The 21,903-nt window shown below is 43.1% G+C and overlaps 4 protein-coding genes across 6 annotated transcripts; 3 read left to right on the forward strand and 1 right to left on the reverse strand.

Annotated features, from left to right (window-relative positions):
* The first annotated feature begins 19 nt into the window (after positions 1-19).
* Positions 20-4,489, forward strand: coq4 (coenzyme Q4 homolog (S. cerevisiae)). Of its 3 annotated transcripts, XM_037485370.2 has the most exons (8): positions 20-253; positions 911-1,069; positions 2,208-2,304; positions 2,387-2,489; positions 2,607-2,736; positions 2,945-3,038; positions 3,370-3,575; positions 4,337-4,489. In XM_037485370.2, exons 1-7 carry the CDS (start codon positions 184-186, stop codon positions 3,551-3,553), a joined length of 837 nt encoding a protein of 278 aa, XP_037341267.1. In that variant the 5' UTR covers positions 20-183; the 3' UTR covers positions 3,554-3,575; positions 4,337-4,489. The 3 variants fall into 3 exon arrangements, with proteins under 3 accessions (XP_037341267.1, XP_037341266.1, XP_037341268.1); XM_037485369.2 differs by lacking the exon at positions 4,337-4,489 and having other exon boundaries at positions 3,370-4,054; XM_037485371.2 differs by lacking the exon at positions 4,337-4,489 and having other exon boundaries at positions 914-1,069; positions 3,370-4,054.
* Positions 4,490-5,135: 646 nt separating this feature from the next.
* Positions 5,136-10,956, reverse strand: bspry (B-box and SPRY domain containing). Its single transcript, XM_037485368.2, has 7 exons — positions 10,885-10,956; positions 9,959-10,433; positions 9,367-9,465; positions 7,871-8,101; positions 7,728-7,753; positions 7,504-7,628; positions 5,136-7,070 (listed from the first exon to the last, which is right to left on the reverse strand). The coding sequence occupies exons 2-7, from the start codon at positions 10,301-10,303 to the stop codon at positions 6,535-6,537; spliced, it is 1,362 nt and encodes a 453-aa protein (XP_037341265.1). The 5' UTR covers positions 10,304-10,433; positions 10,885-10,956; the 3' UTR covers positions 5,136-6,534.
* Positions 10,957-12,751: 1,795 nt separating this feature from the next.
* zmynd19 (zinc finger, MYND-type containing 19) lies at positions 12,752-17,692 on the forward strand. The gene is made up of 6 exons (XM_037485373.2): positions 12,752-12,994; positions 14,059-14,118; positions 14,226-14,332; positions 14,655-14,795; positions 15,039-15,219; positions 15,345-17,692. The coding sequence occupies exons 1-6, from the start codon at positions 12,944-12,946 to the stop codon at positions 15,486-15,488; spliced, it is 684 nt and encodes a 227-aa protein (XP_037341270.1). The 5' UTR covers positions 12,752-12,943; the 3' UTR covers positions 15,489-17,692.
* A 1,433-nt stretch (positions 17,693-19,125) lies between these two features.
* On the forward strand, positions 19,126-21,186 carry tmem141 (transmembrane protein 141). Its single transcript, XM_037485485.2, has 5 exons — positions 19,126-19,281; positions 19,387-19,453; positions 19,937-20,020; positions 20,147-20,263; positions 20,441-21,186. The coding sequence occupies exons 1-5, from the start codon at positions 19,228-19,230 to the stop codon at positions 20,500-20,502; spliced, it is 384 nt and encodes a 127-aa protein (XP_037341382.2). The 5' UTR covers positions 19,126-19,227; the 3' UTR covers positions 20,503-21,186.
* Positions 21,187-21,903: the final 717 nt, after the last annotated feature.

Raw genomic sequence — 21,903 nt, forward strand, 5'->3', positions numbered from 1 at the left:
GCCGTGTTAACCAACCTCATGCGCACTACTTGAGACACTTGGCAACGGGCTATCTGAGTCACCTTATCAGCGCATGAATTTAGTAAAAAAAAAAACTGACCCCGCCCCCACGTCCTTCCAACCGGGCTACACAGGGGTAGAAAGGCAGCGTAATAAAGTAACGCATGCGCACTGGCGTCGAATATGTCGCTCTCCTTGCTTAGCCGATCTCGCTGGAGTTGTAGTCGGCTACGGTACCCTTTTATCCCCAAAGGTATGAGGTTCTACAGCTGTCCGTTTCTACGTTAGCTGAAACACCCCTTCATAAAACAATTGATGTTAGTTCTCTGTTTTGATACAGAAATTCCTGTATATTGGTTAAATCCTTTACCAGGGGAGGCTACGCACCCCTCAGCTAACGGCTATGTAACGTTAGCTAGTGCGCTAGCAACGGCTAAATGTCAATGTTGTTTCTTATGTCAACAATTCGCTTGTCTGATATAACGTTAAATGTTTTCGGGCCGAGGACTGGAAAAGTTCATTTTTATTTATAACAACTGGGTGAACATGACGTTAGCTCACGTATCCTTTCAACTATTAGATGTACCGCTATACTACGTTATAGCGTTACATTTGAATCAGGAGTTGAGTAAGGTTACTGTTATCATAATTTAACTTTACTATAAAGGAACGGACAGTTTATGCATTGATTTAACTTAACTAACTGTGCTTGTCTTGTGAGCATTAACGTTAACTGAGGAGAAATGCACCAGAATGTGTCCTGCATACCGCAGCTTGCATTAGTAAACTGGCATGTTAACTTTGTCATTGATGTATGAGGACAATAAATATCAACCAATGCATTATGTCTTTTGTCTTTTTATAAATGTTGTTTTGTAAATGTTTCTAACGCTGTTCCACATTGCTGCAGAAGCAGTGTGTGTGAACCAGGTGCACAGCAGTACCAGTGTGCTCACAGACCGGTGCTATGAGGGTCTGTATCCTGGACATATCCTCACCACTCCCTTCCAGAAAGCCCTGTTGGCTGTGGGCTCAGGTGTGGCTGCACTACACGACCCCTACAGACATGGTGAGACTTTTTGTCCCTTTTCAAATATAACAGACTGGTTTGACCTTTTTATCTCTTCAATAAAACCAAGGTGATCTTAAAAGAATCTGACCTAAAAGGTCTGCAAAATAACCAAACTATAAGGCAGTACAGCACAATCACATGAAAATAAGTATAGTCAATATTTATAATATATTTAAGGCTTATGGAAATAATGTAGGCCATCATTCTAATACAAAAATGAAATCGATTTTATTATTTCTTAAGACTGAACTAAACAGTCGTATTATAGAGCTCGCTACTTGTTTTTATGAAAGCCTTATGTTGAGTTTGCTGATGACTGCTTCAAAATATGACTTTTTCTAAAGGTAGAAAATGAACCCTCATGGTCAATACGACAAAATGTATTGTCTTTTTTTTAAGACATACATAAAAAAATGTTGTACCGTTGTTGGCTTGGGGAATGAACTGTCAAATTCATTTAACGATTGCATTCTAACTCATTTTTGCCTTTATGAGTAAGTAAGTAACACACAATGAAGACTTTTTCTATGAAATGAAACTTTACAGTTGGGGTCTGGATGAGGTTTCAGTTCTCATGTGGTGTTTGAGTAAAGTCTAAAAAATATTTTGGAAACAGAAATGAGAGTAAATGCAAAGCACTGACAAATGTCAGTTCAGTTTCTCTGAAACATGAAGAGAGAACCAACAGCTGTCATTGACATTTAGTCAATGACACGTTTAGCAGGTGTATTTCCCCTTCCTGCCTGGTAAACAACCAGGTAATTCTAACCATACACAAAACTTATAATGCTGGCTTTCCATTTAGCCCTGACGTCAGACCTGAGAATTTCCGCCAGACATTGTTTGACTAAAAACCTTGTAATCCACAGAAGACAATAAACAGATGTTTCCACAGGCCTACTAATACTCCCAATGATGACTAGACGGTTCATGTGAAAAGATCCAATACATTTTAGTCATAGTACACACTTTACTTCAAGACAAACTACATATTTAACTGTAAATTCCTATTCTGACATATTTTATAGTCTTTAAATCAAAATCCCTGTTCTGCTCCGGCAATAAATGGTAAATTGTAGGTTTAGCGACAACAAATCTCTATTGTGTCTCTGAATCCCTGCATGAATTTCTACAGATATGGTGGCAGTGCTCGGGGAGACAACAGGTCACCTGGCGTTGAAAAACCTCAGGGAGAAGATGAGAAACGACCCCGAAGGCTTGACGATCCTTACGTGAGTACCTGGATTAGGCTCTTTAAAACAGAACTGTTTCTACAGTGAGTCACATTGGAATATGTCTTACTGCTCGTTGCAGAGAAAGGCCAAGGATCCGGTTGTCTACACTTGATCTAAAAGAAATGGCCTCTCTGCCTGACGGCTCTCTGGGAAGAGAATATCTTCGTTTTCTAGAGGATAATGTGAGTGTCAGTGTTGCGCTGAGACCGATTACTGCAGGAATCCCACATTTCCCCAGAATCCTACTTCCAAGTTTCTGTTTCTTCTTCACTCACACTTTCACTTTCCTGATCCGTCAGCTTGTGACCCCCGACTCGAGGGCAGACGTGAAGTTTGTAGACGATGAGGAGCTAGCTTACGTCATGCAGAGATACAGGGAGGTTCATGATCTCCTCCATACCTTATTGGGCATGCCCACCAACATGCTGGGTGAGTCAGGGCTTCTGAATCCTATCACTAGACTTAGACGTAGTGCGTTTATCACTGTCCTGCTCTGGGATCTGGTCTTTTTCATATTGTCCCCCAAATACATGAATAAAACATAATATAAATAGATTGCTGTGTGATTTTTTCTTTTTTTCTGAACATATCAAACATATTCATCTGGATATGTATTTTCATATTTGGCTGCTTTTAGGTGAAGTGGCAGTGAAATGGTTTGAAGCTGCTCAGACTGGGCTCCCCATGTGTGCACTCGGAGCTGTGTTGGGGCCTCTTCGGCTGAATGCAAGGTAGCACACCAGAGGATTGACCAGAGCTTCACACATAATTCAGTACATAATTGAACATTAAAAGGCCTTTCCCGCACTATATCAATGCAGCCTGATGACCTCATAGTGAACTTCCCTTAGTTTTTTGTTTGGGTTTAATGTGAAGTACACAAAGATGAAACACTGTACTGTATCATTGTTATTATGAACAAATGACAGAACTGTCTCCTCTACCCGTTAATCCTTAATTCTTCCTCATTTAATAACTGAACTTCCTTTTACCGTAGGGCAATTCATTTATTAGATTTTTTAAAAAGCATCCCTTCATGCTGAACCTTATTTCTCCCTCTAGCCGTTTGCAGTCGCTGTTCACTTCCTTGGGCCCTTGGGCCCTGCAGAATGGTCGCCGGGCCCGCTGCGTTCTTAGCATCTTCTACGAGAGACGATGGTCGCAAAACATCGAAGACCTGCGGCAGGAGCTCAACATAGAGACCCCTCCCGTCACTCTCACTGCTCCCAGCCGAAGAAACATCTGAGGACAAAAAGAGCCAAAGTTTGGTGTGTTTTTTTAAACTTTGAAATGTGAATCAGTCATCAAGTCATTTCTGTCCATCAGATTTGATTCAACACGTTGTGGTCAGCATCCACCAGTTGATGAGGAAGTGTATTTGTATCATAAAAGAATAAAAAATAAAATGTATATTAAATATGTAAATAATATTGGCATTTGTCTGATATAATTTTTAATGCCAATATTTGGCAAGTTTAATTGGTATTTTTGTACTGTTTGTCATTTAACATTATGTGGACATGCAGGCTGAACTAACCTTTATGGTTGGGAAAGGAACAGGTGTTAGCTTAAAACACCCAGAGCAGCTGCCCCTTATCACACACCCGCTTGATGTGGCCTCATTTTGAAAGTAGTGGGAACAGTTGCTGGAAGTGTTTGTCTGTGGGCTGCCAGGCGTATAAGATATCAATCATGTGGAAAACACTGCTCAATATTGTTCTCATTAAAGTCATGTAGTGAGAAACAATTTTTTGTTATGTGTATTCTTCGTTAAATCCCCAAAGCGGAAGACAATGAAGAGAACCTTTGCGTTAAACACTGTTGCATCATTCATTTAGTTCAGTAAATATACAATATATCCCCATTTTGCTTTAGACTCACTGCATAAACTTGAGGATTTGACCGTTGCATGCGAAATATTAATCCCAATAATGTCATTTGTTCCTACAATATGTTGGTTTTTGTTTATTCATTCCTCAATTTAAGCCTGCAAACTGAAAATCCTGTTTTAATTTGCCATGCTTAACAGGCCCTACAAAGAGGCTGAGCCTAACGGCTGTTTCGTTTGAAGTGGCTGTCGAGGTGTTACACCACACAGCTCTGGATTTACAAGAATGATCAGAAGGTGCAACATTGAGATCACCAACTTCCACAAATTATTCAAATAACTTTTCTTCTAAAAACTAACATGATACTTGTTTTGAGTCGGTGAGGCCCCATCTTGGTCGTAGTTTTCCCCTTTGCTTTGGTTTTGACTCACTGCCTTCTTTCCTCCTGCTCCTTTTGAATCATACATCCAGATCTCTACAACACTTCGTACTACGCGGTGGTTTCTCTCATACTTCCTAATGCATAGCTGTATCGGATCTTAAAGCTAATGATAATTCTCTTTTGCCGTGTTTAAATTCCAGTTTTCAGAGTTTTCGGCTGTTTGTAGTCAGTGTTTGCAGCGGTCCAGTAGTGCTGGAGACATTGTTCCTGATCTGAGAAGGCATCATCATGACCACATAAGGAGGTTGAAGGCTTGTGTGCACATGTGATGCTGTGAAAGTTTAATTTGACATTACTGCCCTCTAGTGGTTTCCTGTCAAACCTTTGAGAAGTAGCACAGGTGTTTAAATGTTTCATGTTATGATCTTATCTGCTCTTCACTTATACAGAGGGACATAGTTTAATGTTTACCCCACTCAAGTTATTTGTCAGCTCTACTTATTGGATAGTTGACAAAAAAATATACGAAAAGATTATGAATATGAACAAGGCTGAAACAACTTTGTCAGTATGTATATTTAAATGCACCAATTCAAATGCCTAACATGTACTGTATATATGCTAGTTTAAATAAATAAAAAATGTATTCATACATTTGAGGTTTGGACAGACAAGCACTGGGAAGATATGATGCCATTTCATTTCTGATTTTTTACAACCAAATGCAGAATTTAATCACAAGATAAAACCATAACAACAATTTGCCATGGCTTTGGGTCATGTGGCTGGCCTCAATAGATGCCCATGGCAACTGACTTGATTTCACCGCGCTTCAATAATATCCCAAATAAACATGCATCACTTAACTTGGTGAGTGAGTTGATTCTTCTCGGATTGGGGTTCAGCCAGTGAGTTTTTTTAATGTATCAATTAGTTACGAAAGCAAAAGAATAAAGAGGCTTTTGTTCAATGCAATCTTCAAAGTATTAAAAACGTTGGCCTTCAACATAATAAACAAAAGCTAAATAAATATGATCATTTCTCGTCATGTAGCTCGATATAAGCAGTAGAACAATTAAATCTTAATGGTTTGGTAATATAATATATAATATAATTCAAAATAATTAACCATGAGTTCTACCTCCACCTACTATGAGGGTCAATTGGTGCTTAATGTATGATAATTATCTAGTTACATGATATAGAATAGTAACAGTCACATAGAGGGCATTTTACGCTACTTTTAATACCTTTAGTACATGTACATACTGAGGCAGTATATACTTACATACTTTATTTGAAAAAAAAAACATTTCCAATGCAGAACTTTCACTATATTCTCAGGTCCTCCACTAAAGAGTTCAACACAACATGTAACAAGTGTTTTTGAGCTCCTTTAACCGGATCCTGCCGGACACCTGATATTTTAAAGTATTACTTAATGTACTTAACAGTACTACATTCACAAATGCAGACAGACAAAACGCTGCTGGGACATGAAAAGACAGCTCTGGTAGTACAATAATGCTACAGAAATCACAAAATCATACCACGTGTAATCCTATTTAAAATGTAGTAATTGGTTAGCTGAGCATATAACATTCATACATTCTCTAATATTTCTGTAGTAATTGTTTTATATTATTAGTAATATATATTCTTTGTCACACAACATTCTAAACATCCCTGGATCAACCAGTATTATTAATGTTTTTCCATTACAACGATCAAACTGATTCTATTAATGGGATTTGAAGAACACCATTGTCATTCAAGCAAAAAGCTGTTACAGCACTCCTGTATAACATAATCAACAAGTACGGTACAATTGTCTCATCAGCTCTAAATAAAAATCTATTGAATCATTAAAACTGTAAAAGAAAAATAAACAGCTAGTAATAAAATAAATAGAAATGTACACCTTTCATAACTGAATAGCCAGGTGGAGGATCTTTGGCTGCTGATCAAAGGCATTTCTTCACATGTTCACGGTGGTGTAGTTTTTGTGCGTCGGGGTCAATGCAGGATGGTGATGCTGCGGTCCGTCACGGCGAACGCCGGCAGCAGCGGGGCGCTGAAGTGATGCGTGACGGAGTGGATCACGGCGCTGGAGTCGACCTCGTAAAACAACAGCGTCTGACTGGGCCAGTCCAGCAGCAGGCCGATCCTCTGGGGTTTCCTGGCCACCTGCAGGGGCTCCTTCTTCCCGGCGTGCCAGAAGGAGTAGTCCCCGTCGTAGTGAGACAGCACCCAGGACCGTTCGTTTTGGCCCAGTCGGGCCTCGTCCCCGGAGCCTTTGCGCTCCAGGGAGCTGTAGCAGACCCCGACCTTGAAGGCGCCGCTCTGGCCCACGTCCACCACCCAGCTGTGGGTGCCGGAGGACACCGACAGCGAGCCGAGGGCGTTGGGCCAGCGGTCGAAGCGCGCCGGGTCGTACTGCGGCAGTTGGCGAGCTTTTTTGGGGGAGAAGGTCAAAGTGTAAAGGTCGTCGGAGAGGGACAGCAGAGGGCTCACCGTGCGCTCATCGAACCTCAGAGAAGACGACCCGTAAGCTGTTGGAGGAAGAAAAAGAAGGATTGACCGTCACACACGGATGCATTCGGGTGAGCAGACAGGTTGTGAGGAGGTGTGAGGATTCTTTACTTTATTAAAAAAATGTTTTTGCTCTACTGTAAAGGCACAGCTGGCTCTTTGTCACACACACACTCAAGGATGTTAAAAATAAGGCCCGGTCCACCGAGCTGGTCACTACGCTAGTCCGGCTTCAAGATTTACATGAACAACCCTGGATTTTTGCTAAATTTACTCCCATGTCCCACGATTTATTTAAACTCGAGGACAGCATCGAGGACTTTCATGATGCTGCTGTTTCCCCCCGGGGAGAAAAATACCCGATCCACGTAGATAAATGTGTATATCACATGTCGATGTATGTAATAAGCCCGTGGGATCCTGCCGGATCTGTGACACATAATATGGACCAACCGTTGGGCCCCAGCAGCACGGCGCTGGCCCACAGACCCCTCAGCAGCTTGCTGTCACCGCAGCCTCTGCTCAGGCTGAGCTGCTCCGTGTCACACGGCTCCCCGACGCCGTCGGCTTCCTCCACCCTGAAGCCAACAGGTGGGAGAAGAAAAGACGTCACCTCTCTGGTGTCTTGGACAAACAAACCAACACGGCCCCAATCAACGTCACGTGTGAAGCTTTACCTGTCGGCTATCTCCTGGACACCAGTCTGAAAGGACAGGGAGGAAAAAGTCAGGGGCCTTTTAAGTTTTTCCGAGCACACGTCGCTCTATTGTTCAAACAGCTTCTGAAGGGTCGTCGCTGAGCAAAACGCCCCATCTCTCACCACCAGCTGGGCGTCCGACGTGTGCGTCAGCGTGTGCACCAGGCCCGAGCGCGTTTGCGTCAGAGTCGCCAAGGCCTGGCGCCAGTGGACCCTCTGGGTGAGGAGGCACTGCTCCACTCGCTCCTCCTCCCTCTGCACCTCCTCCAGGAGACGCTGCTCCTCCTCCTCCAGGGCTTCGCGCACCGCGCTGACCTGAGCCAAGACCTGCTCCCTCGCCCTGGTCGCCGCCAACTACGCCGAAGGGGGGGACAGGAGGGAGAGTGAGACGTGGGCGGAGTTACACGGTGTCATTACTCGGTCAACATGACAGAAGACACATTGTTGACCTTCTAAGGTTCTAAGGCCCATATATTTTGTAGTTGTCATGGATTGAATCAGGCATGCTTTGAACCGTGCAATAAAGCTTCTTTTTTACTTCTTTTTTAACTGTTTCATGTATAAAATAATAATTTCACTTTCCTAGAGACATCTTCACATTAGAATCAGATGAAAATTACTAAGCCACAGCCAATGGATAGATCTTATTTGAACAATTAAGCAGGTTACAATGTGGCAAGGATCCTGTGGACCTGCAGCCCCGGTTGGCTTCGCTGAGCTTTATAGCGAGTTTCATAACATGTCATAACATTAAAATAAAAAAAGCTCTAAAATCCCAACTGTGATCCGTTCGGCACTAAACAGCAGACACAACAGCTGGTAAGTCAAACTCACATAACTGGTTTCTGCTGCCATAATGGCACAATAATAGCAGTATATTGCAGGTTCAAAGTAAGAGGTGTACGCGGGAGTGCATGGATGCATATTTGCTCGAGCCCATCTCATAAACATAAAAGGCCTGAGGTCGCTAATGAATTGGATGACGATTGACTTCCCACGTCGAACCATAAACGACAAACAGACACTGGAGATTCACTGGCCGGCCGAAGCCAAGTTTCCATAACGTGGAGTAAGTTTGTTTAGGTTTACGCATGTATCGGTTTGTTGATTCGATCCTTGCACGGATAAGCTGTCCATGGGTTTGTTGGGCCCGTCCCCCATTGTTTGCTTGAGGTGTGATTTACTCGCGGTAACTTGTAACCGAGAAAAGGTGCATGGTCCACTGACCACTTTAGACACACATTGTGTTCACGGAGGTTAATAAATAGGAGATGAGTCGACTTAATGAGGCAACCTTCGCTTTTGTTGCCCGGTGGTGATAAATTGACTGAATCAGCAAGTTATAAAGGTCTGGTTAACCATTTTCATTTCTCTTAAACTCATCAGTGAACAACTGCACAATGTTACTTACCTGGAAAAATGAGACAAATCACTCTTACTTTTATGGTGGAAAGAGACATTGTAGGTGTCAGTTTCCACTTACAAAAAAACATATTGTGCGCTTTTAAAAAAAAATGTTTATAGCCGAGCCATCCGACATCAAAACAGACTGGTGAGACAGTGAGTACCTCACTCAGCAGTGAGTATCGGAAGTGGTGCTGGCGCAGTGTATTTCTCACCTGAAGTTTTCGCTCTTTGTCTGTCAACGTTTGCTCAATAAATCTCTCAATCCTCAGTGCCTGCAGCTGCATTTTCTCACACACATCCACCAGTCGGTTCTGGGGGAAATGAACACACACACACACACACTCATCAGATGGAGACACAACAAGAAAATCCTGTCTTTCAAATACCAAGGAATCAGGAGAAAAAAAAACATCATGCAAAATGTGGCACACCCAGCAACGAATTATAAAATTAAGAATATTGCACTTTCAACACAGTATTCCAAACTCCTGAAGCCTGAATGAACGCTGCAGTTCGGAACAAAGTTTGGGATTGAAATAGCAAAAGCCACATTTTCTTTCATAAAGAAACTAAGGAAAAGACGTGTAGAGCATTACGGTGTGGAAAAATGAGGGACAACCCGCCAAAGGGCTGAGGATAGGCAAAATAAACAAGTTACAAGGCATTCACACAAAATGAAAGTAACCTTCACAGGCCATTTGTAACCCAGCAGGTGTCCTCAGTAAAGAAAACACGTTACCAAAAGCTCCATCACACCACAGCTCAGCCAACGCGTTAAACGAGTAAAGGCCGATACACACTCACCCTCACTGCGGTTACTCTGGTGGCCAGAGGGGTCACCGTGTGTCCGTGGCAGGGGCCCACGATGGCGCAATGAGAGCAGATGAGTTTCCGCTCGGTGCCGCAGAACCAGTCGAGCTCAGCTTCGTGCTCCACGCACACCTCGAATTCACCGGAGAAGATTCCGGACTCGGCGTCGGCGGTGGTCGCGGCCGGCGGGGTCTCCGCCTCCTGGTTCTCCTCCCGCTCCCCCCCGCCGCTCAGCACGGAGAAAATGGGCTGATCGAACTCCGTCCCCTTGGTCCCCGAGGCGCTCGGAACCGGGGAAGACGGGCACGTCAGGTCGCACGGTGTGAGCTCCTCGGTCATCGTGGCGCAGTGACGCGACAGGTGCACCGGTGGAGCAGGAGTCGCGCGTGCCGCGGCCTACACAGCGCGAGCGATACAGGTGTAACAGGTGAGCGGAACACGGAAGTAAGGCGGGCAGCGGAGGTCGGACCTGAGAGACGAAGGGGAAAAAAAGAAAAAGGTTTTTCTGCTCTGCTGGTTTCAGTTGCTTGTTTGTTGTTTGGGTGTGAACTGATAACCGTCATTTGAGTCGTCACTATCTTCCGCTTGTGTTCATTTCCCGTAATTAAATTCGATCTATTTGAGGGGTTTGAATATATGTATTTTAAAGAGAACACATGATGAGTCAACCTACATTACTTGATCCAATGATGACGACTAAAACCATGAATGTGTAGATACATAGTTACACAAGTCTTATAAGGAATAACAAGGAAACAGTTGGCAATACAAATAGGTTTAACTTAAACAAGTAAATCTTTATCCCTTATATTTTTAGTTCATGTTTAGTTATTTATTTAGTTAAAGATAACCTGATATTTGTTTAAATCTGTGAGTCGAGTAACGTGTCATCCAACAATATTACTAAAAGCCTTTTTTACCTTTTTTCTGAAAACTAAAGACCTTCTTTGGACTATTTCCTGACGTTGTATTTTCCTTTGCAGTTGCGAACGTCCTAATGTTTGTTAGATACCATTGTGAAAAGACAGTGGAAGAGCCATCAAATTGTCGGTGGGGGAGGTGTGATGGGTGTCATCACACGTGTGCGCAGGGATCAGCCGTGCAGACACACCCCAGACCGCTGAGTTTAGCAATAAAGTGAGCAACACCCCAACGTCTGGCTAAAAAATAATCTTACATTTACTTTTGGAAAGATGGTGCTGCTCTCATCAGGCCCAAGTGACTGTGCAACCAGTCGAGTTTGGTTGTGGCCAGAATCCATCATGTTATCGTATTAAATGTGAAACTGAACGATATTCTAATAATATCTCTATCTATATCTAATAATGGCTCTCTGGCTCATGCAAGGTGGCGTTTCCGCACATTTCACTTTGAAATGTGAGAAGCACAGAGCTGTCATTGTTTCCGACATAAAAAGCAGTCTGTGAAGGAAAAAATAGCAACAGCAGATGTGTTTACGATAATGATTGTTGCTGTTAACATTAAACTTCATTACTTTTTTTTTTTACTTCACTTTCACTAACTTTTTTTAAACTTCATTAAACAAAAATCCTTTCAACCGAAACTCTGGAAATATTAACAAACGGATAATTTATTTAATCAATAATATTCATCTCAGTTATCTTTTCCATAAAATGTTTCAATGTTCTTAAGTTCTTGTAAAACTGTTAATGACTATTTTAATGTCAAAGTATCTGTAATACAGACACGGTTCTCCAGAGGGTGCTCACACATAAGTCACTGAGTTAGGCTTTCTCACTGAATAGACGTGTTGTGAAAGAAGATGTTTTGTGCTCCCTACATCAGGCTCTGGATATTATTTAGAGTGATGGATGCAATTTCCACTTGCTGCTGTTTAAGCATTAGTGATGAAATAATGCGTGGTTCATCCCTTTAAATGAATAAAAATGGCAGTTGTAAAATCTTTTCAAGATATTACTAGAAAAAGTCAAAGTAAAATTAAAGAAATAGCAGAAGTAAAAAAAGACAGCATTAGCATCTGATGTGTACAAATATCAATCATTTCCCATAAATCAATATATGTCCTAATTGTCTTTAAGAGACTTTTAATGCAGATGTGCAAGCATGCTGAATGTTAACCAATATGAACAAATAATTGACTCACCAACAAACTAAATATCATCAAACACAGAAAGGGCATAAAGGACTATATCTAAATACACCCTACTTGTGATTACATTTGAAACTGTTGTTGTTAGTTATTGATGTACATGTTTCCGTTCCTTGTGCTTCCGCACTATATCGCAGGTGCAGGACAGTCGTACGTACACCATAAAACACTCAATGGTCCTGCATCAATAAACATGGCATTTCGCAGCTAACGTTTACATTAATAGCTGCGGATCTCCTCGCTGCCATTGACGTCATTCAAAAAATAACCTTTCTAGGATTTGGGAAGTTTTTTCAAATAACGTTAGATTAAACATTCCAATAACAACGGGTTCTTGCATGTTACAATTACGAAGACCTATATCTTTAAAAAGGCTGGCCTGCGAGGGAAATGTTAAAAGGGTGCAGAGGTAGTAGGACTCAGCTCCTCGAATTCACCAGAGGCAAAAGCATCGCCATCAAACATTTCGCGCGAAAACGGCTGGAAGTGGTCACGAGAGTTGAGTGACGTAAAATCAGGAAGAGGCGGTCTCCGAAAAAAATAGTCGTTGGCTGTTAAGCAACCCGATTGGACGCTTCGCGTTAGCAAGAACCCGCGACGTTGCGTTTGATTGGTTGGCCGGATACGTGGCTCATCCGACCCCGCCCCCTCTCTCCCTCCCATCCACCAGCTCGGCTCTCCTACGCCAGCAGCGGTGGTGTGTCACCGAGGTTGGGCTGCCGCCGGAGAGACTCGGAGTCACGGCAAACAACCATCCAGTCGACCGAAGCTGGAATCGCACTGGGGCTGAGGGGCTTCGGTTTGGATCCCCGCGCCTCTCTATCTGTCACCGCCGCCGTCTCCTCCCGATGTCGGACTTCAAGCTCGGGATCGTACGGCTCGGCCGTGTGGCCGGGAAGGTGAGCAGGATCCCGGGACGGCCATGTGCGGCCGGGGGGGGAGGGCCCGTGAGGAATCACAAAAGGCGATGGAAAATGTTTTTTTGTTTTAGCGGTGACGGGGTTGTTGCTGCTCAAAAGCTTTATGTGGATATCGACCCGTTGCCGAGTCGGCAGTGGCACGTTTGTTCCCTATTTAAGCGGCATCTGACAGGATTACCGGAGCCGGCCGAGCCTGACTGGCTTTCTGTGCCTCGGTCCACAGTCTCCTATGAAGCTAGCTAAAGCTAACTAGCATGTAGCCGGCTTTACCTCAGCGGTTGGCTCAAGTCAAACGGCGGAATAGAGTCACAAAAGTAAACGGACGGGTCTACACGTTGTCGTTCTCGGCCTTCCGGTTGAAGACTAACGTTAACGTCTTATATTTTCGACGGCGGAGCCAACCATTCCCACGGTCCGGGACACGGTTAGCTGTGCACCGCTAGCGTATTTAGATTAACACGGGGAAGTGTCTGCTAATGAGGAAGCCATCGCCATGCATCAACTGATTTCTTTTGTGCAACGCGACAATGCACCGGCGTGGCAACACGGCTTTCTTCTCTTTTTTTAACGCTTTAAGTTCGAGTTACAATGAGTTACGGTGACGCTGCGTTGAAGTATCGGCTGAACGATGGCCAAGACGTGCCCGTGTCACAAGACACCCGTTTAGGAATGACCATGCGGACGGTCCACTTTGAATCCGTTGCACACACGCTGAGCTTTTTACTTATTCGCATGACGTCACACACGTCAAGCTCCACACAACGGTCTGACCGCCGAGTGTCACGCTGCGTGTTTGGACCTTTTGGGGTATGTGGGTACGCACCCCTGCTCACCTCCCGTGCGGTGTTAATGATGTTTGTCTGCAGCTGTCACGTGGATTGCAAAATCCAAAATATGGAACATAACTGTGTAAACTGTATTTAACTTGGGAATGTTGTTTATAATGAGTGGTGTTGTTTTTTTGTTTTATTATATTTTCCAAATAGCTGCTCCTGTTGTGCTTGTTGACATTAAATTATTCTCCCTCCATTCTCTCATTTCAGACAAAATACACACTGATCGATGAGCAAGACATACCGCTTGTGGAAAACTATGCATTCGAGGTAAACCATCAAGATGTAACTGCCACTTGTGTTGTGAGGAGTATTTTTGTCACCAGTTTGCTGATCGTGTCGTTGTTTGATTACTAAATCCATGTTTTCACTTCCAGGCGCGCATGGAGGTAGATGCGGATGGCAATGGAGCTAAGATCTTTGCCTACGCTTTCGACATTGGCAAAGGCCGCTGGGCAGGGAGGCCTTTGCATGAGCTTCTCTGGTAAGTACTTAACTCATAATTATACCAGCAGTTGAATAAACAACATCTGGAGTAGTGGGGTCCTCCGATTCTATTGAACGAGGGGCATTTTACAGCATCCAGTATCCAGATGGAACATCTGCATCTCTTTTTGGTTTCGGAGCAGCTGCATGTTGTGACATTTTTACATTGATATATTATCCCATTTTCTGTCAGTGTATAAGTTGAACCTGGTCCCATCAATCTGTATAGTAGCCTAGCAGTCCGGCTGACTACATCAGCCCCTCATCTCAATCCGTTGTTTTGTGATTGGCTGACTTCTGATACTTGCGTGTTGACACAGGGAGAAGCACCGAGGAGGCATCGCCCCCAGTTTCCAAGTCATCCACATCAACTCTGTGACTGTGGACAACCGGCTAGACAACCTGCGACTGGTGCCAGTGGGCTGGAGCCCCAAGCCGGAGGAGATTTCCAGCAAACAGAGGTAGGACTACGGCTTCACTGGTGACCAGGGCTGAACGTAGAGTGTGTTTTGTGTGTAGGTAAAGCCAGTCTTATTTATCAAGGCCTTAGCTTAGAGGGAGGGGAAGGATGGTTACTTCATTTATTTTCCTTCTCCATATCCTGATATCTTTGACAAGGAATGTTTTTGCCTTGCCGCTCACACAAAATCTCCATTGAGTTTTTCTAGCCCAATAAATAATTCTGTGTTCTTTTACGTGAGCAGAGAGCAGTCCCTGTACTGGCTGGCCATCCAGCAGGTACCGGCCGACCCAGTGGAGGAGCAGTATCTGGAGCTGAGCCGCACACGCTACTACAACGCCAATGGGGAGCTGGTGGAGGAAGAGGAGTGCTCCTGCACCTACTATGAGTGTCACTATCCTCCTTGTTCACTCATTGAGAGGAGGGTACGTACCGTGAAGCGCTTTTCAATTCAATCAATTCAGTGTGTAAAGTTATTTTCTTCCAGCGGCAAAGCATGAGATACAAGCGCCTCGAGCCGAGCATAATGTTGTACGTCGTCTGTCAACAGCTCCGAGAGTTCAACATCTGCGGCCGCTGCCAGGTGGCGCGTTACTGCGGCTCCCAGTGCCAGCAGAGGGACTGGCCCGCCCACAAGAAGCAGTGTCGCGAGCGCAAGCGGGTGCTGGCTCTCGAGTCGGAGCCCGAGCGATGATCCGACCCCATCCTCGCCTGTCAGAGGAGGAGGTGGAGCTGGGACGGGACGGGACGGGAGGGTAGGGAAGGGTTGAACTCATGGGAGGGGAGCGGGGATGAAGTGCGAAACCAGTGCAGGCGGAGTTGCTGAACAGCGACTAACGGCGGAGGACAATGTTGGTTGCGTGATGGATTCAGGAGAAAAGAAGATGGAAAATGAAGCAAAAAGACATCTGCCACTTTCCAGAACTGGTATTTCTCCATTGCTTGCTGGATGGCGGGGAAAGGTATTAATCTAATCCCTTTTTTTTTTGGTCATTATTTTTCTCGAGGGGGGGGGAGACCCTCGAGATCCACCTGCTGCTATGGTTTGGTATGTGAGAAAGGGGGGGGGGGGGTTGTCTTGTTGATGAACTGGACAATCTTCTTTGGCCCACAAAAAAGACAGTCGTCGTCACCCACATTAGGTCCTCCACCCAGTCGGCGGGTGGGGTTTACGTGACTTCTGTGCAGACGGGGGGAGGGAGGGGGCAGCAGTACCTGTTGGTCAACCGGTACAACGGGACACAGACCTTTTCACTGTATTGCTCCCTCTCTGCACACGTCGCCGCTGTCTCATCCTGGTCATTGACACATTGGCCACGCCCCTTTCCCTTGCCCCTCCCCCTGCAGCCAACCGTCAGATGGATTTCACTGATTGAATCACTCTGTCAGTATTGAGTGTGGGAGTGTTTGTGTGTGTGTGTATGTTTGTGCTGCCAATCTGTACAGAAGGACATTGAAATGGTCTACATGGGTTAATGGCAGGGTAAATGTATGTCTTTTCTCTTCAAGGGGCCATATTACAGTTTTAAATTTCATATTTAATCGTAAATTTGATGGGTTAAATATTTTCACTGTTCTATAATAAAGTAGCTGCCAAATAAAGGCTATTTTCTTTTTTGGATGTTTTCTTGACCCCCCCCCCCCTCCTTAATTTATTTTTCAATTTGATCGGACCCACGTTGTTTGAGACGAGGTACAAAGTTTTAATCACCACTATAAGAACAATTGGCTTATTTGTACTCCAGTTATTTAAGTAGCTGCCCCTGGTGATATCAATACTGCTGTCATGGTGTAAGGAAATGCTTTCTTGTGTGCTGGAGACTCAAAGCATCTCTGATTATCTCTACCAAAGTCCAATGTCCTGTGGGTCTGGCACCCCTGTATCAACTGGTTCAAATCCCTCCAGTCAGATGTAGTTTTTAACAAATATCTGTTTTTTCCGCTGTATTTTTTTCACCTCCAGGGTTAGGATGGGGGGTGGGAGTTGGGGTGCGCTCAGTTTCTTGTGTGAGAGTTTGCTCTATGGGTTATTTTTTTTTTTTTCTTGAAGAAATTCTATCAATGGAGCTATATTTATTTAAAACATTTGATTGTGAAACAGGTTTTTGTCCTGGTGATATTTGAAGGCAAATGTTCTTAAAGGAAAGTGGAATTGGGACCTTTTTATGTCATCTTTTTGGGCAGGGAGGGGACGGAACAATCCCATCCTGTGTTTTTCTTTTTCTTTCCTTATCCTAAATGAACATGTGAGTCCTCCTCTGTGTTACCCTTCCAAGTTTTCCGTGAAAATACTGCACACCATTATGTCACTAGAAATCTTCCATGTGCGAGATGTCTTGGAGTGCAAAACTTGAATTCCCCTCAGTACACACCTTTTTTTTTTTTTTTTGGTAGATTTTATTTGGAGAGCGGTTTAATGAACTAAACCCTTTCCTGTTTTTCTTTTTCAGAGACACAGCAGTCTAAGTGAAATTGCTCTAAATCAACTTTATCCTCAATCGCCTGCCTTCCTTGTATTACGTACAATGCACACTTGCTTAATGTGTCCTCTCGTGTCTTAGGGGGAGGAGTCCAGACGCATTGTAAGCATGCAATTCACAGTTAAATGTGCGACTCGTTGATTTATTTTGTGTGTGCGCAAACAGGTTTTCAACACTGCACTAAAAATGTGGCTCTCCTTGTTGGCGTATTTGTCTCCGTTTGGTTCAAGTGTGATCTGGATGGTTTGGGGTGTACAGGTCGTGTCTGACATCTTTTTTTGTTTTCGTAAGGATATAAACATTAATCACATAGAAATAAAGAGCTACAATATGTGAATGGAAGTTCTGTGTGGGGGAGGAGGTGTAACTGACCGTTGCTTTTCCAATGTAAAAATGATAATAAAGAAAATGAACCTCATATGTTGGGTGTCAGCTTGTCGAGTCCATGTAAGTCATAGTGACGAGAGAACGATAAGGAAGCTCATTTGTAGTCTCAAGCATGACTTTTGTGCCTTACAAGAACCATAACAAATCGCGGGGTTGTTTTTTTGGGGGTGAGTAGACATGCCAGATTAAGAACTGAAAAAAAAAGCTTGGTGACATTGGTCATTTTCTTTTGTAAAGCGATTCTGATATCTGCATTTTGGAACTTTGATATTCAAGTCAGATCAATTTCTGATTGGAGAGTGAGTCACGTTGTAAGACATGAATGCTAATATTACATTTCTCCTGTTATATCTGATATACTTTCAACAGTTCAAACTGAGCCAGCTTGACACTTGTAGAGGATTTGGTGTTCTTTTTTTCCACTGTGTTGATTTCAAACCCACTAATCCCTTCCTCAGCTCATTGTTTTTATCACTCGTAGATCTGTGGAGTCATTTCTTCCTCTTGTGTAACAAGTAACAGATGTCCGGTAACTTAAGCTCTGTGTGTGGTTATTGTGTCTCAGCAGTCGTTCGTCTCTCTCTCCATCTGCCTCCTCTTCTTCATGTTCAGGCTCCAGCAGAAAAGTCACTGCGGTGTCAAAGTTCAACGGAGGGGTCGCGGGGGTCAGCAGGCTGTGCTGTTGTGGCAGTTCTGAGGTCACACATGGCGTGTGAGGGACTCAAAGACAGGCTAGAACGATAACTTATTTCACGCGTTAATCTGATTACTAATGTTGCTATTTAGTGAGCAAAAATAGTAGTGAAGTAAAAATGTAATGTGTGAGAAACTAGATTACTGGTAGTTGTGGTATACCTTGGTAGCTTTAAATTAAAACACCTTCTTTTCAGACAGAAGATTTCATTTCTAGGAGTTACAAGGTACAACGAAGATTCTTTTTTTGTAACACAAAGACAATTTCTTTGTAAAATAGACGATCGTTCTTGATGTAAATTAAATTACTTCGAAAAAGCTTAGCTAGAGCAACAAACATTCCCGTCTCACAATGCATATCTTTAAACACTACAACTTTACAACTTCTCGACAGGGTAAGAATACAGGATACATACATTCGAAAATATTTTTTTTCATATTTGACACCCTAATTCTGGTGTGAAATTTCCACGGATGTAACTTTTACCTTTATTTTGTCTCTCACAAACGTAATAATTCAAGCCTTAAGCCTTATCAGTCAGAATGATTAGTAATAGGTTTGTTATTATATATTTGTCTATTTTGTTTAAATATTCAATCAACGTTTTCATATTAAAGCATTAGCTCGTGTGTTTTATTGTCTGATGAGATATTTATGTTTTGACGTGTATATTTCGGTTTGCAGTACCACCTCCCCTCCACCAGGGGTCGCTAGTGTCAACACAAACAGCTGTTCCTCCCCCTCTGGCTGAACTCTTTGGTTCGCAACACGGAAGTTTTATAACAGCGTAGTTATGAAGACGGTCGCGACATGAGCTGATGTTACTCTCCATATAATACTTCAGCCCTCCAGCTTACAACTACCACAACAAAATGGTCAAATTCGGACTCACCAAAGTGGACGATGCGCTGGCAGCCAAACACCCGGTGGGTCCGTTGATTCGCCTCCGTCTTCCATCACTGGAGGACACTGCAGAGACATTTTACAGGAAAACATTAGTTGTAAAAAAGCTGTTTTTTTCTGTCTTTCAGGGTTTACAGAGTTATGCTGCTTGTCAGTCTCATGCTTTCATGAAAGGGACTGCGACCTTTATACTCGGTAGGAGATAAATTAATATCCAACATATAAATTGACTCGCATTGACGAGTGAATTGTATTATCACTTAATTATCAATAATACTTAATGTTGGATTACACATATTTCTAAACTTGACATCACTAGGGCCAATCACTAACGAATTACCTATTACCTATATCTATTACGAATTATACATTTTACTGAGCTAATTTCATAATTCAAAAGTGTCAATTTATTTTAAATTTAAAAAGTTCTAAATAACCACAGACAGCAATGTTGCTATGGACAATGTGTACCACAAGGGGGAGCTATATTCTGCTATCATTTATTGTATTAATACAGCAGGATGTTTTATAACATGGTGCACACTAAACACAGTGAGGACGGTTGTATTGTTATATTGTATAATATTTATACAATGGACTATGGACTTGTCAAAAGGGTAAATGAGTCTTGTTGGATACCGAACGTTTAGTGTGGCTGGTGCTGTGTCCCTTTCACAGGCGCCGGGGGTCTATTTGCTCTTCAGAAAGTTCTCCAGAGGAAGCTCCCTTATCCCCTTCAATGGAACCTACTGATTTCAATAGGTGAGCGGTGAAACAACGCCTTTAAAGAGGCGTCCACACACGCAGGTCTCCAGCAGAGCTTACCTCTCTCCTCTCTGACCTGGCCTCTCTCTCTCTCTCTCTCTCTCTCTCTCTCCTCTTTCCCAGTGGCGTCATCGGTGGGAAGTTATGCGGTGACCCGCTGGGAAACGCAGAAATGCTCCGACCTTTGGATTTTGCTGGAAACGGGCAGCGTCCCGGACCGATCGCCGCCACCGACACAGGGTGAGTACAAAGTGGGGCTACAAACATTTGTTTAACGGAAGCAAGAACAGTGGTTTTATGGAACTAAATACATAATTTTTTGGTCTCTCACAAACACATATTTATGTGTGTATAAATCACATGAGGACGGTTTGCAGGGTTTAATGGTGCATGTTTTCTTTTTTCTCTGCCTTTCAGTGTCCCAACCACAGGTGTCCGAAGGAACTGAGAAGACAAAATATGGCGACGTGATGGAGTGAACAAACTTGTGTATCTACTGTATAATGCTACCGTGTTGTGAGAAAATGCCATAGATATTTAGATGCAATGACTCAGTGCTGCGTGTGACCTGGTACATTCTGTATCCAATTGCATCCAAGTGGGCTTTTTTCACCTCCATTTCTGCAATACACGGCATGAATGAAAGTCTGTTTATTCTGAATTTGAGGAGCTTTTGAATTTCATAACGGCATTACTGTGTGGATAAACCGACGAGTTTCCCAAACGAGAGGTCAGGAATTAGTTTCGGTAAGTAGGAAGAATCCAACTTTAAGCCCGTGATCCGGTATTATTATTGAGATGTGTTTGTTTGACATGCAACCGAATTATCGCCGCTCCACCACAAGCAGCCACTTGTGGTCTCTGCATACCTCATCGGGTCTGCAGAGCGCTGATGTGGTTACAGGTGGAGCAACCGAAACATAAAATAAGCTACAAAGTCGCTGTAATCATGTTTTCCATCATTATTTTAAACAGATAAACATTTAGCAATTTTCTTTTGATCTTTTAAAATGGTTAAGATGCTTAGCCGTGTAATCCACATTATGTAATTCATATTTCTTGCCTCGAGACTCGGCATGTTCATTCCTAGGTCTTCAGTGCAGTGAAACCCTGCAATATATATATTAGGATCAAATAAAGTATTTGCTGTTGTTATAATGAAATTGCCACTGGATTTAGAGAAGGACTTACTGAGCAGTATATGTCATATATTTCATTCCTTTTGACTGTTTTTTTTACTGTTCCGTCCGGCTAATGGATCCACAAACCTACCCTTGATTATTAATGAAAAGTAAAAAAATAAGAAAGAACCGCATCCATACACAATTAGTGCTACATATAGCCCTTTTTCCAAGTTTGAATGCTCATTAAGTCCTTTAGAGCGGGCAGGGGGTATCTGATATATTATAGGCATGTTGCTACGTGCAGTGAGGTTTGTGGCTTTCAGAATCAGATTTACAAACAATATTTTGGTGTCACGCCACTTGAAGCCCCTCGCTACTCGTGGCCTCAAAAAGAGGGAAAACACATGTACTGTGAAAGAGAAGTACCGAGCACCTCAAACCCAGAAACATCATAAACAGAGTACAAATATCACAATGTATGTTAAAAATGCAAATATATCTCTAGAACATGCATCAAGTCAAAACGTAATTTACTAAAATAAAATGATGGGCCCACGACCCATGTGATACAGGAACATGTGTGTTTAATACACACGCAGGGCGGCCTGTTGAGTCAAAGGCAAGAAGGATAGGAGTTTGAGTGTCTTAACTGGCCTGTGTATCAGATAAAAGACACGAAATGATGAGCTTATCCAGGTTCAGCATTCATCCCCATCGCAGAGGAAGATCTTATCAGCTGTGAGTGATTACAAATGG

The sequence above is a fragment of the Pungitius pungitius genome, chromosome 18, assembly GCF_949316345.1.
Source record: "Pungitius pungitius chromosome 18, fPunPun2.1, whole genome shotgun sequence".
In the NCBI taxonomy this organism is placed as follows: domain Eukaryota; kingdom Metazoa; phylum Chordata; class Actinopteri; order Perciformes; family Gasterosteidae; genus Pungitius; species Pungitius pungitius.

Coding starts and splice junctions, on each gene's coding strand:
- coq4 (XM_037485370.2), top strand. CDS start 184: ATGTCGCTCTCCTTGCTTAGCCGATCTCGCTGGAGTTGTAGTCGGCTA. Junction 254..910: donor GTACCCTTTTATCCCCAAAG/GTATGAGGTTCT, acceptor ACATTGCTGCAG/AAGCAGTGTGTGTGAACCAG. Junction 2,305..2,386: donor GAAGGCTTGACGATCCTTAC/GTGAGTACCTGG, acceptor TGCTCGTTGCAG/AGAAAGGCCAAGGATCCGGT.
- tmem141 (XM_037485485.2), top strand. CDS start 19,228: ATGGTCAAATTCGGACTCACCAAAGTGGACGATGCGCTGGCAGCCAAA. Junction 20,021..20,146: donor GAACCTACTGATTTCAATAG/GTGAGCGGTGAA, acceptor CCTCTTTCCCAG/TGGCGTCATCGGTGGGAAGT. Junction 20,264..20,440: donor ATCGCCGCCACCGACACAGG/GTGAGTACAAAG, acceptor TCTGCCTTTCAG/TGTCCCAACCACAGGTGTCC.
- bspry (XM_037485368.2), bottom strand. CDS start 10,303: ATGACCGAGGAGCTCACACCGTGCGACCTGACGTGCCCGTCTTCCCCG. Junction 9,466..9,958: donor CCAGAGTAACCGCAGTGAGG/GTGAGTGTGTAT, acceptor CATTTCCCCCAG/AACCGACTGGTGGATGTGTG. Junction 8,102..9,366: donor ACAAAGAGCGAAAACTTCAG/GTGAGAAATACA, acceptor CCTTCGGCGTAG/TTGGCGGCGACCAGGGCGAG.
- zmynd19 (XM_037485373.2), top strand. CDS start 12,944: ATGTCGGACTTCAAGCTCGGGATCGTACGGCTCGGCCGTGTGGCCGGG. Junction 12,995..14,058: donor TCGGCCGTGTGGCCGGGAAG/GTGAGCAGGATC, acceptor CTCTCATTTCAG/ACAAAATACACACTGATCGA. Junction 14,796..15,038: donor GAGATTTCCAGCAAACAGAG/GTAGGACTACGG, acceptor TTACGTGAGCAG/AGAGCAGTCCCTGTACTGGC.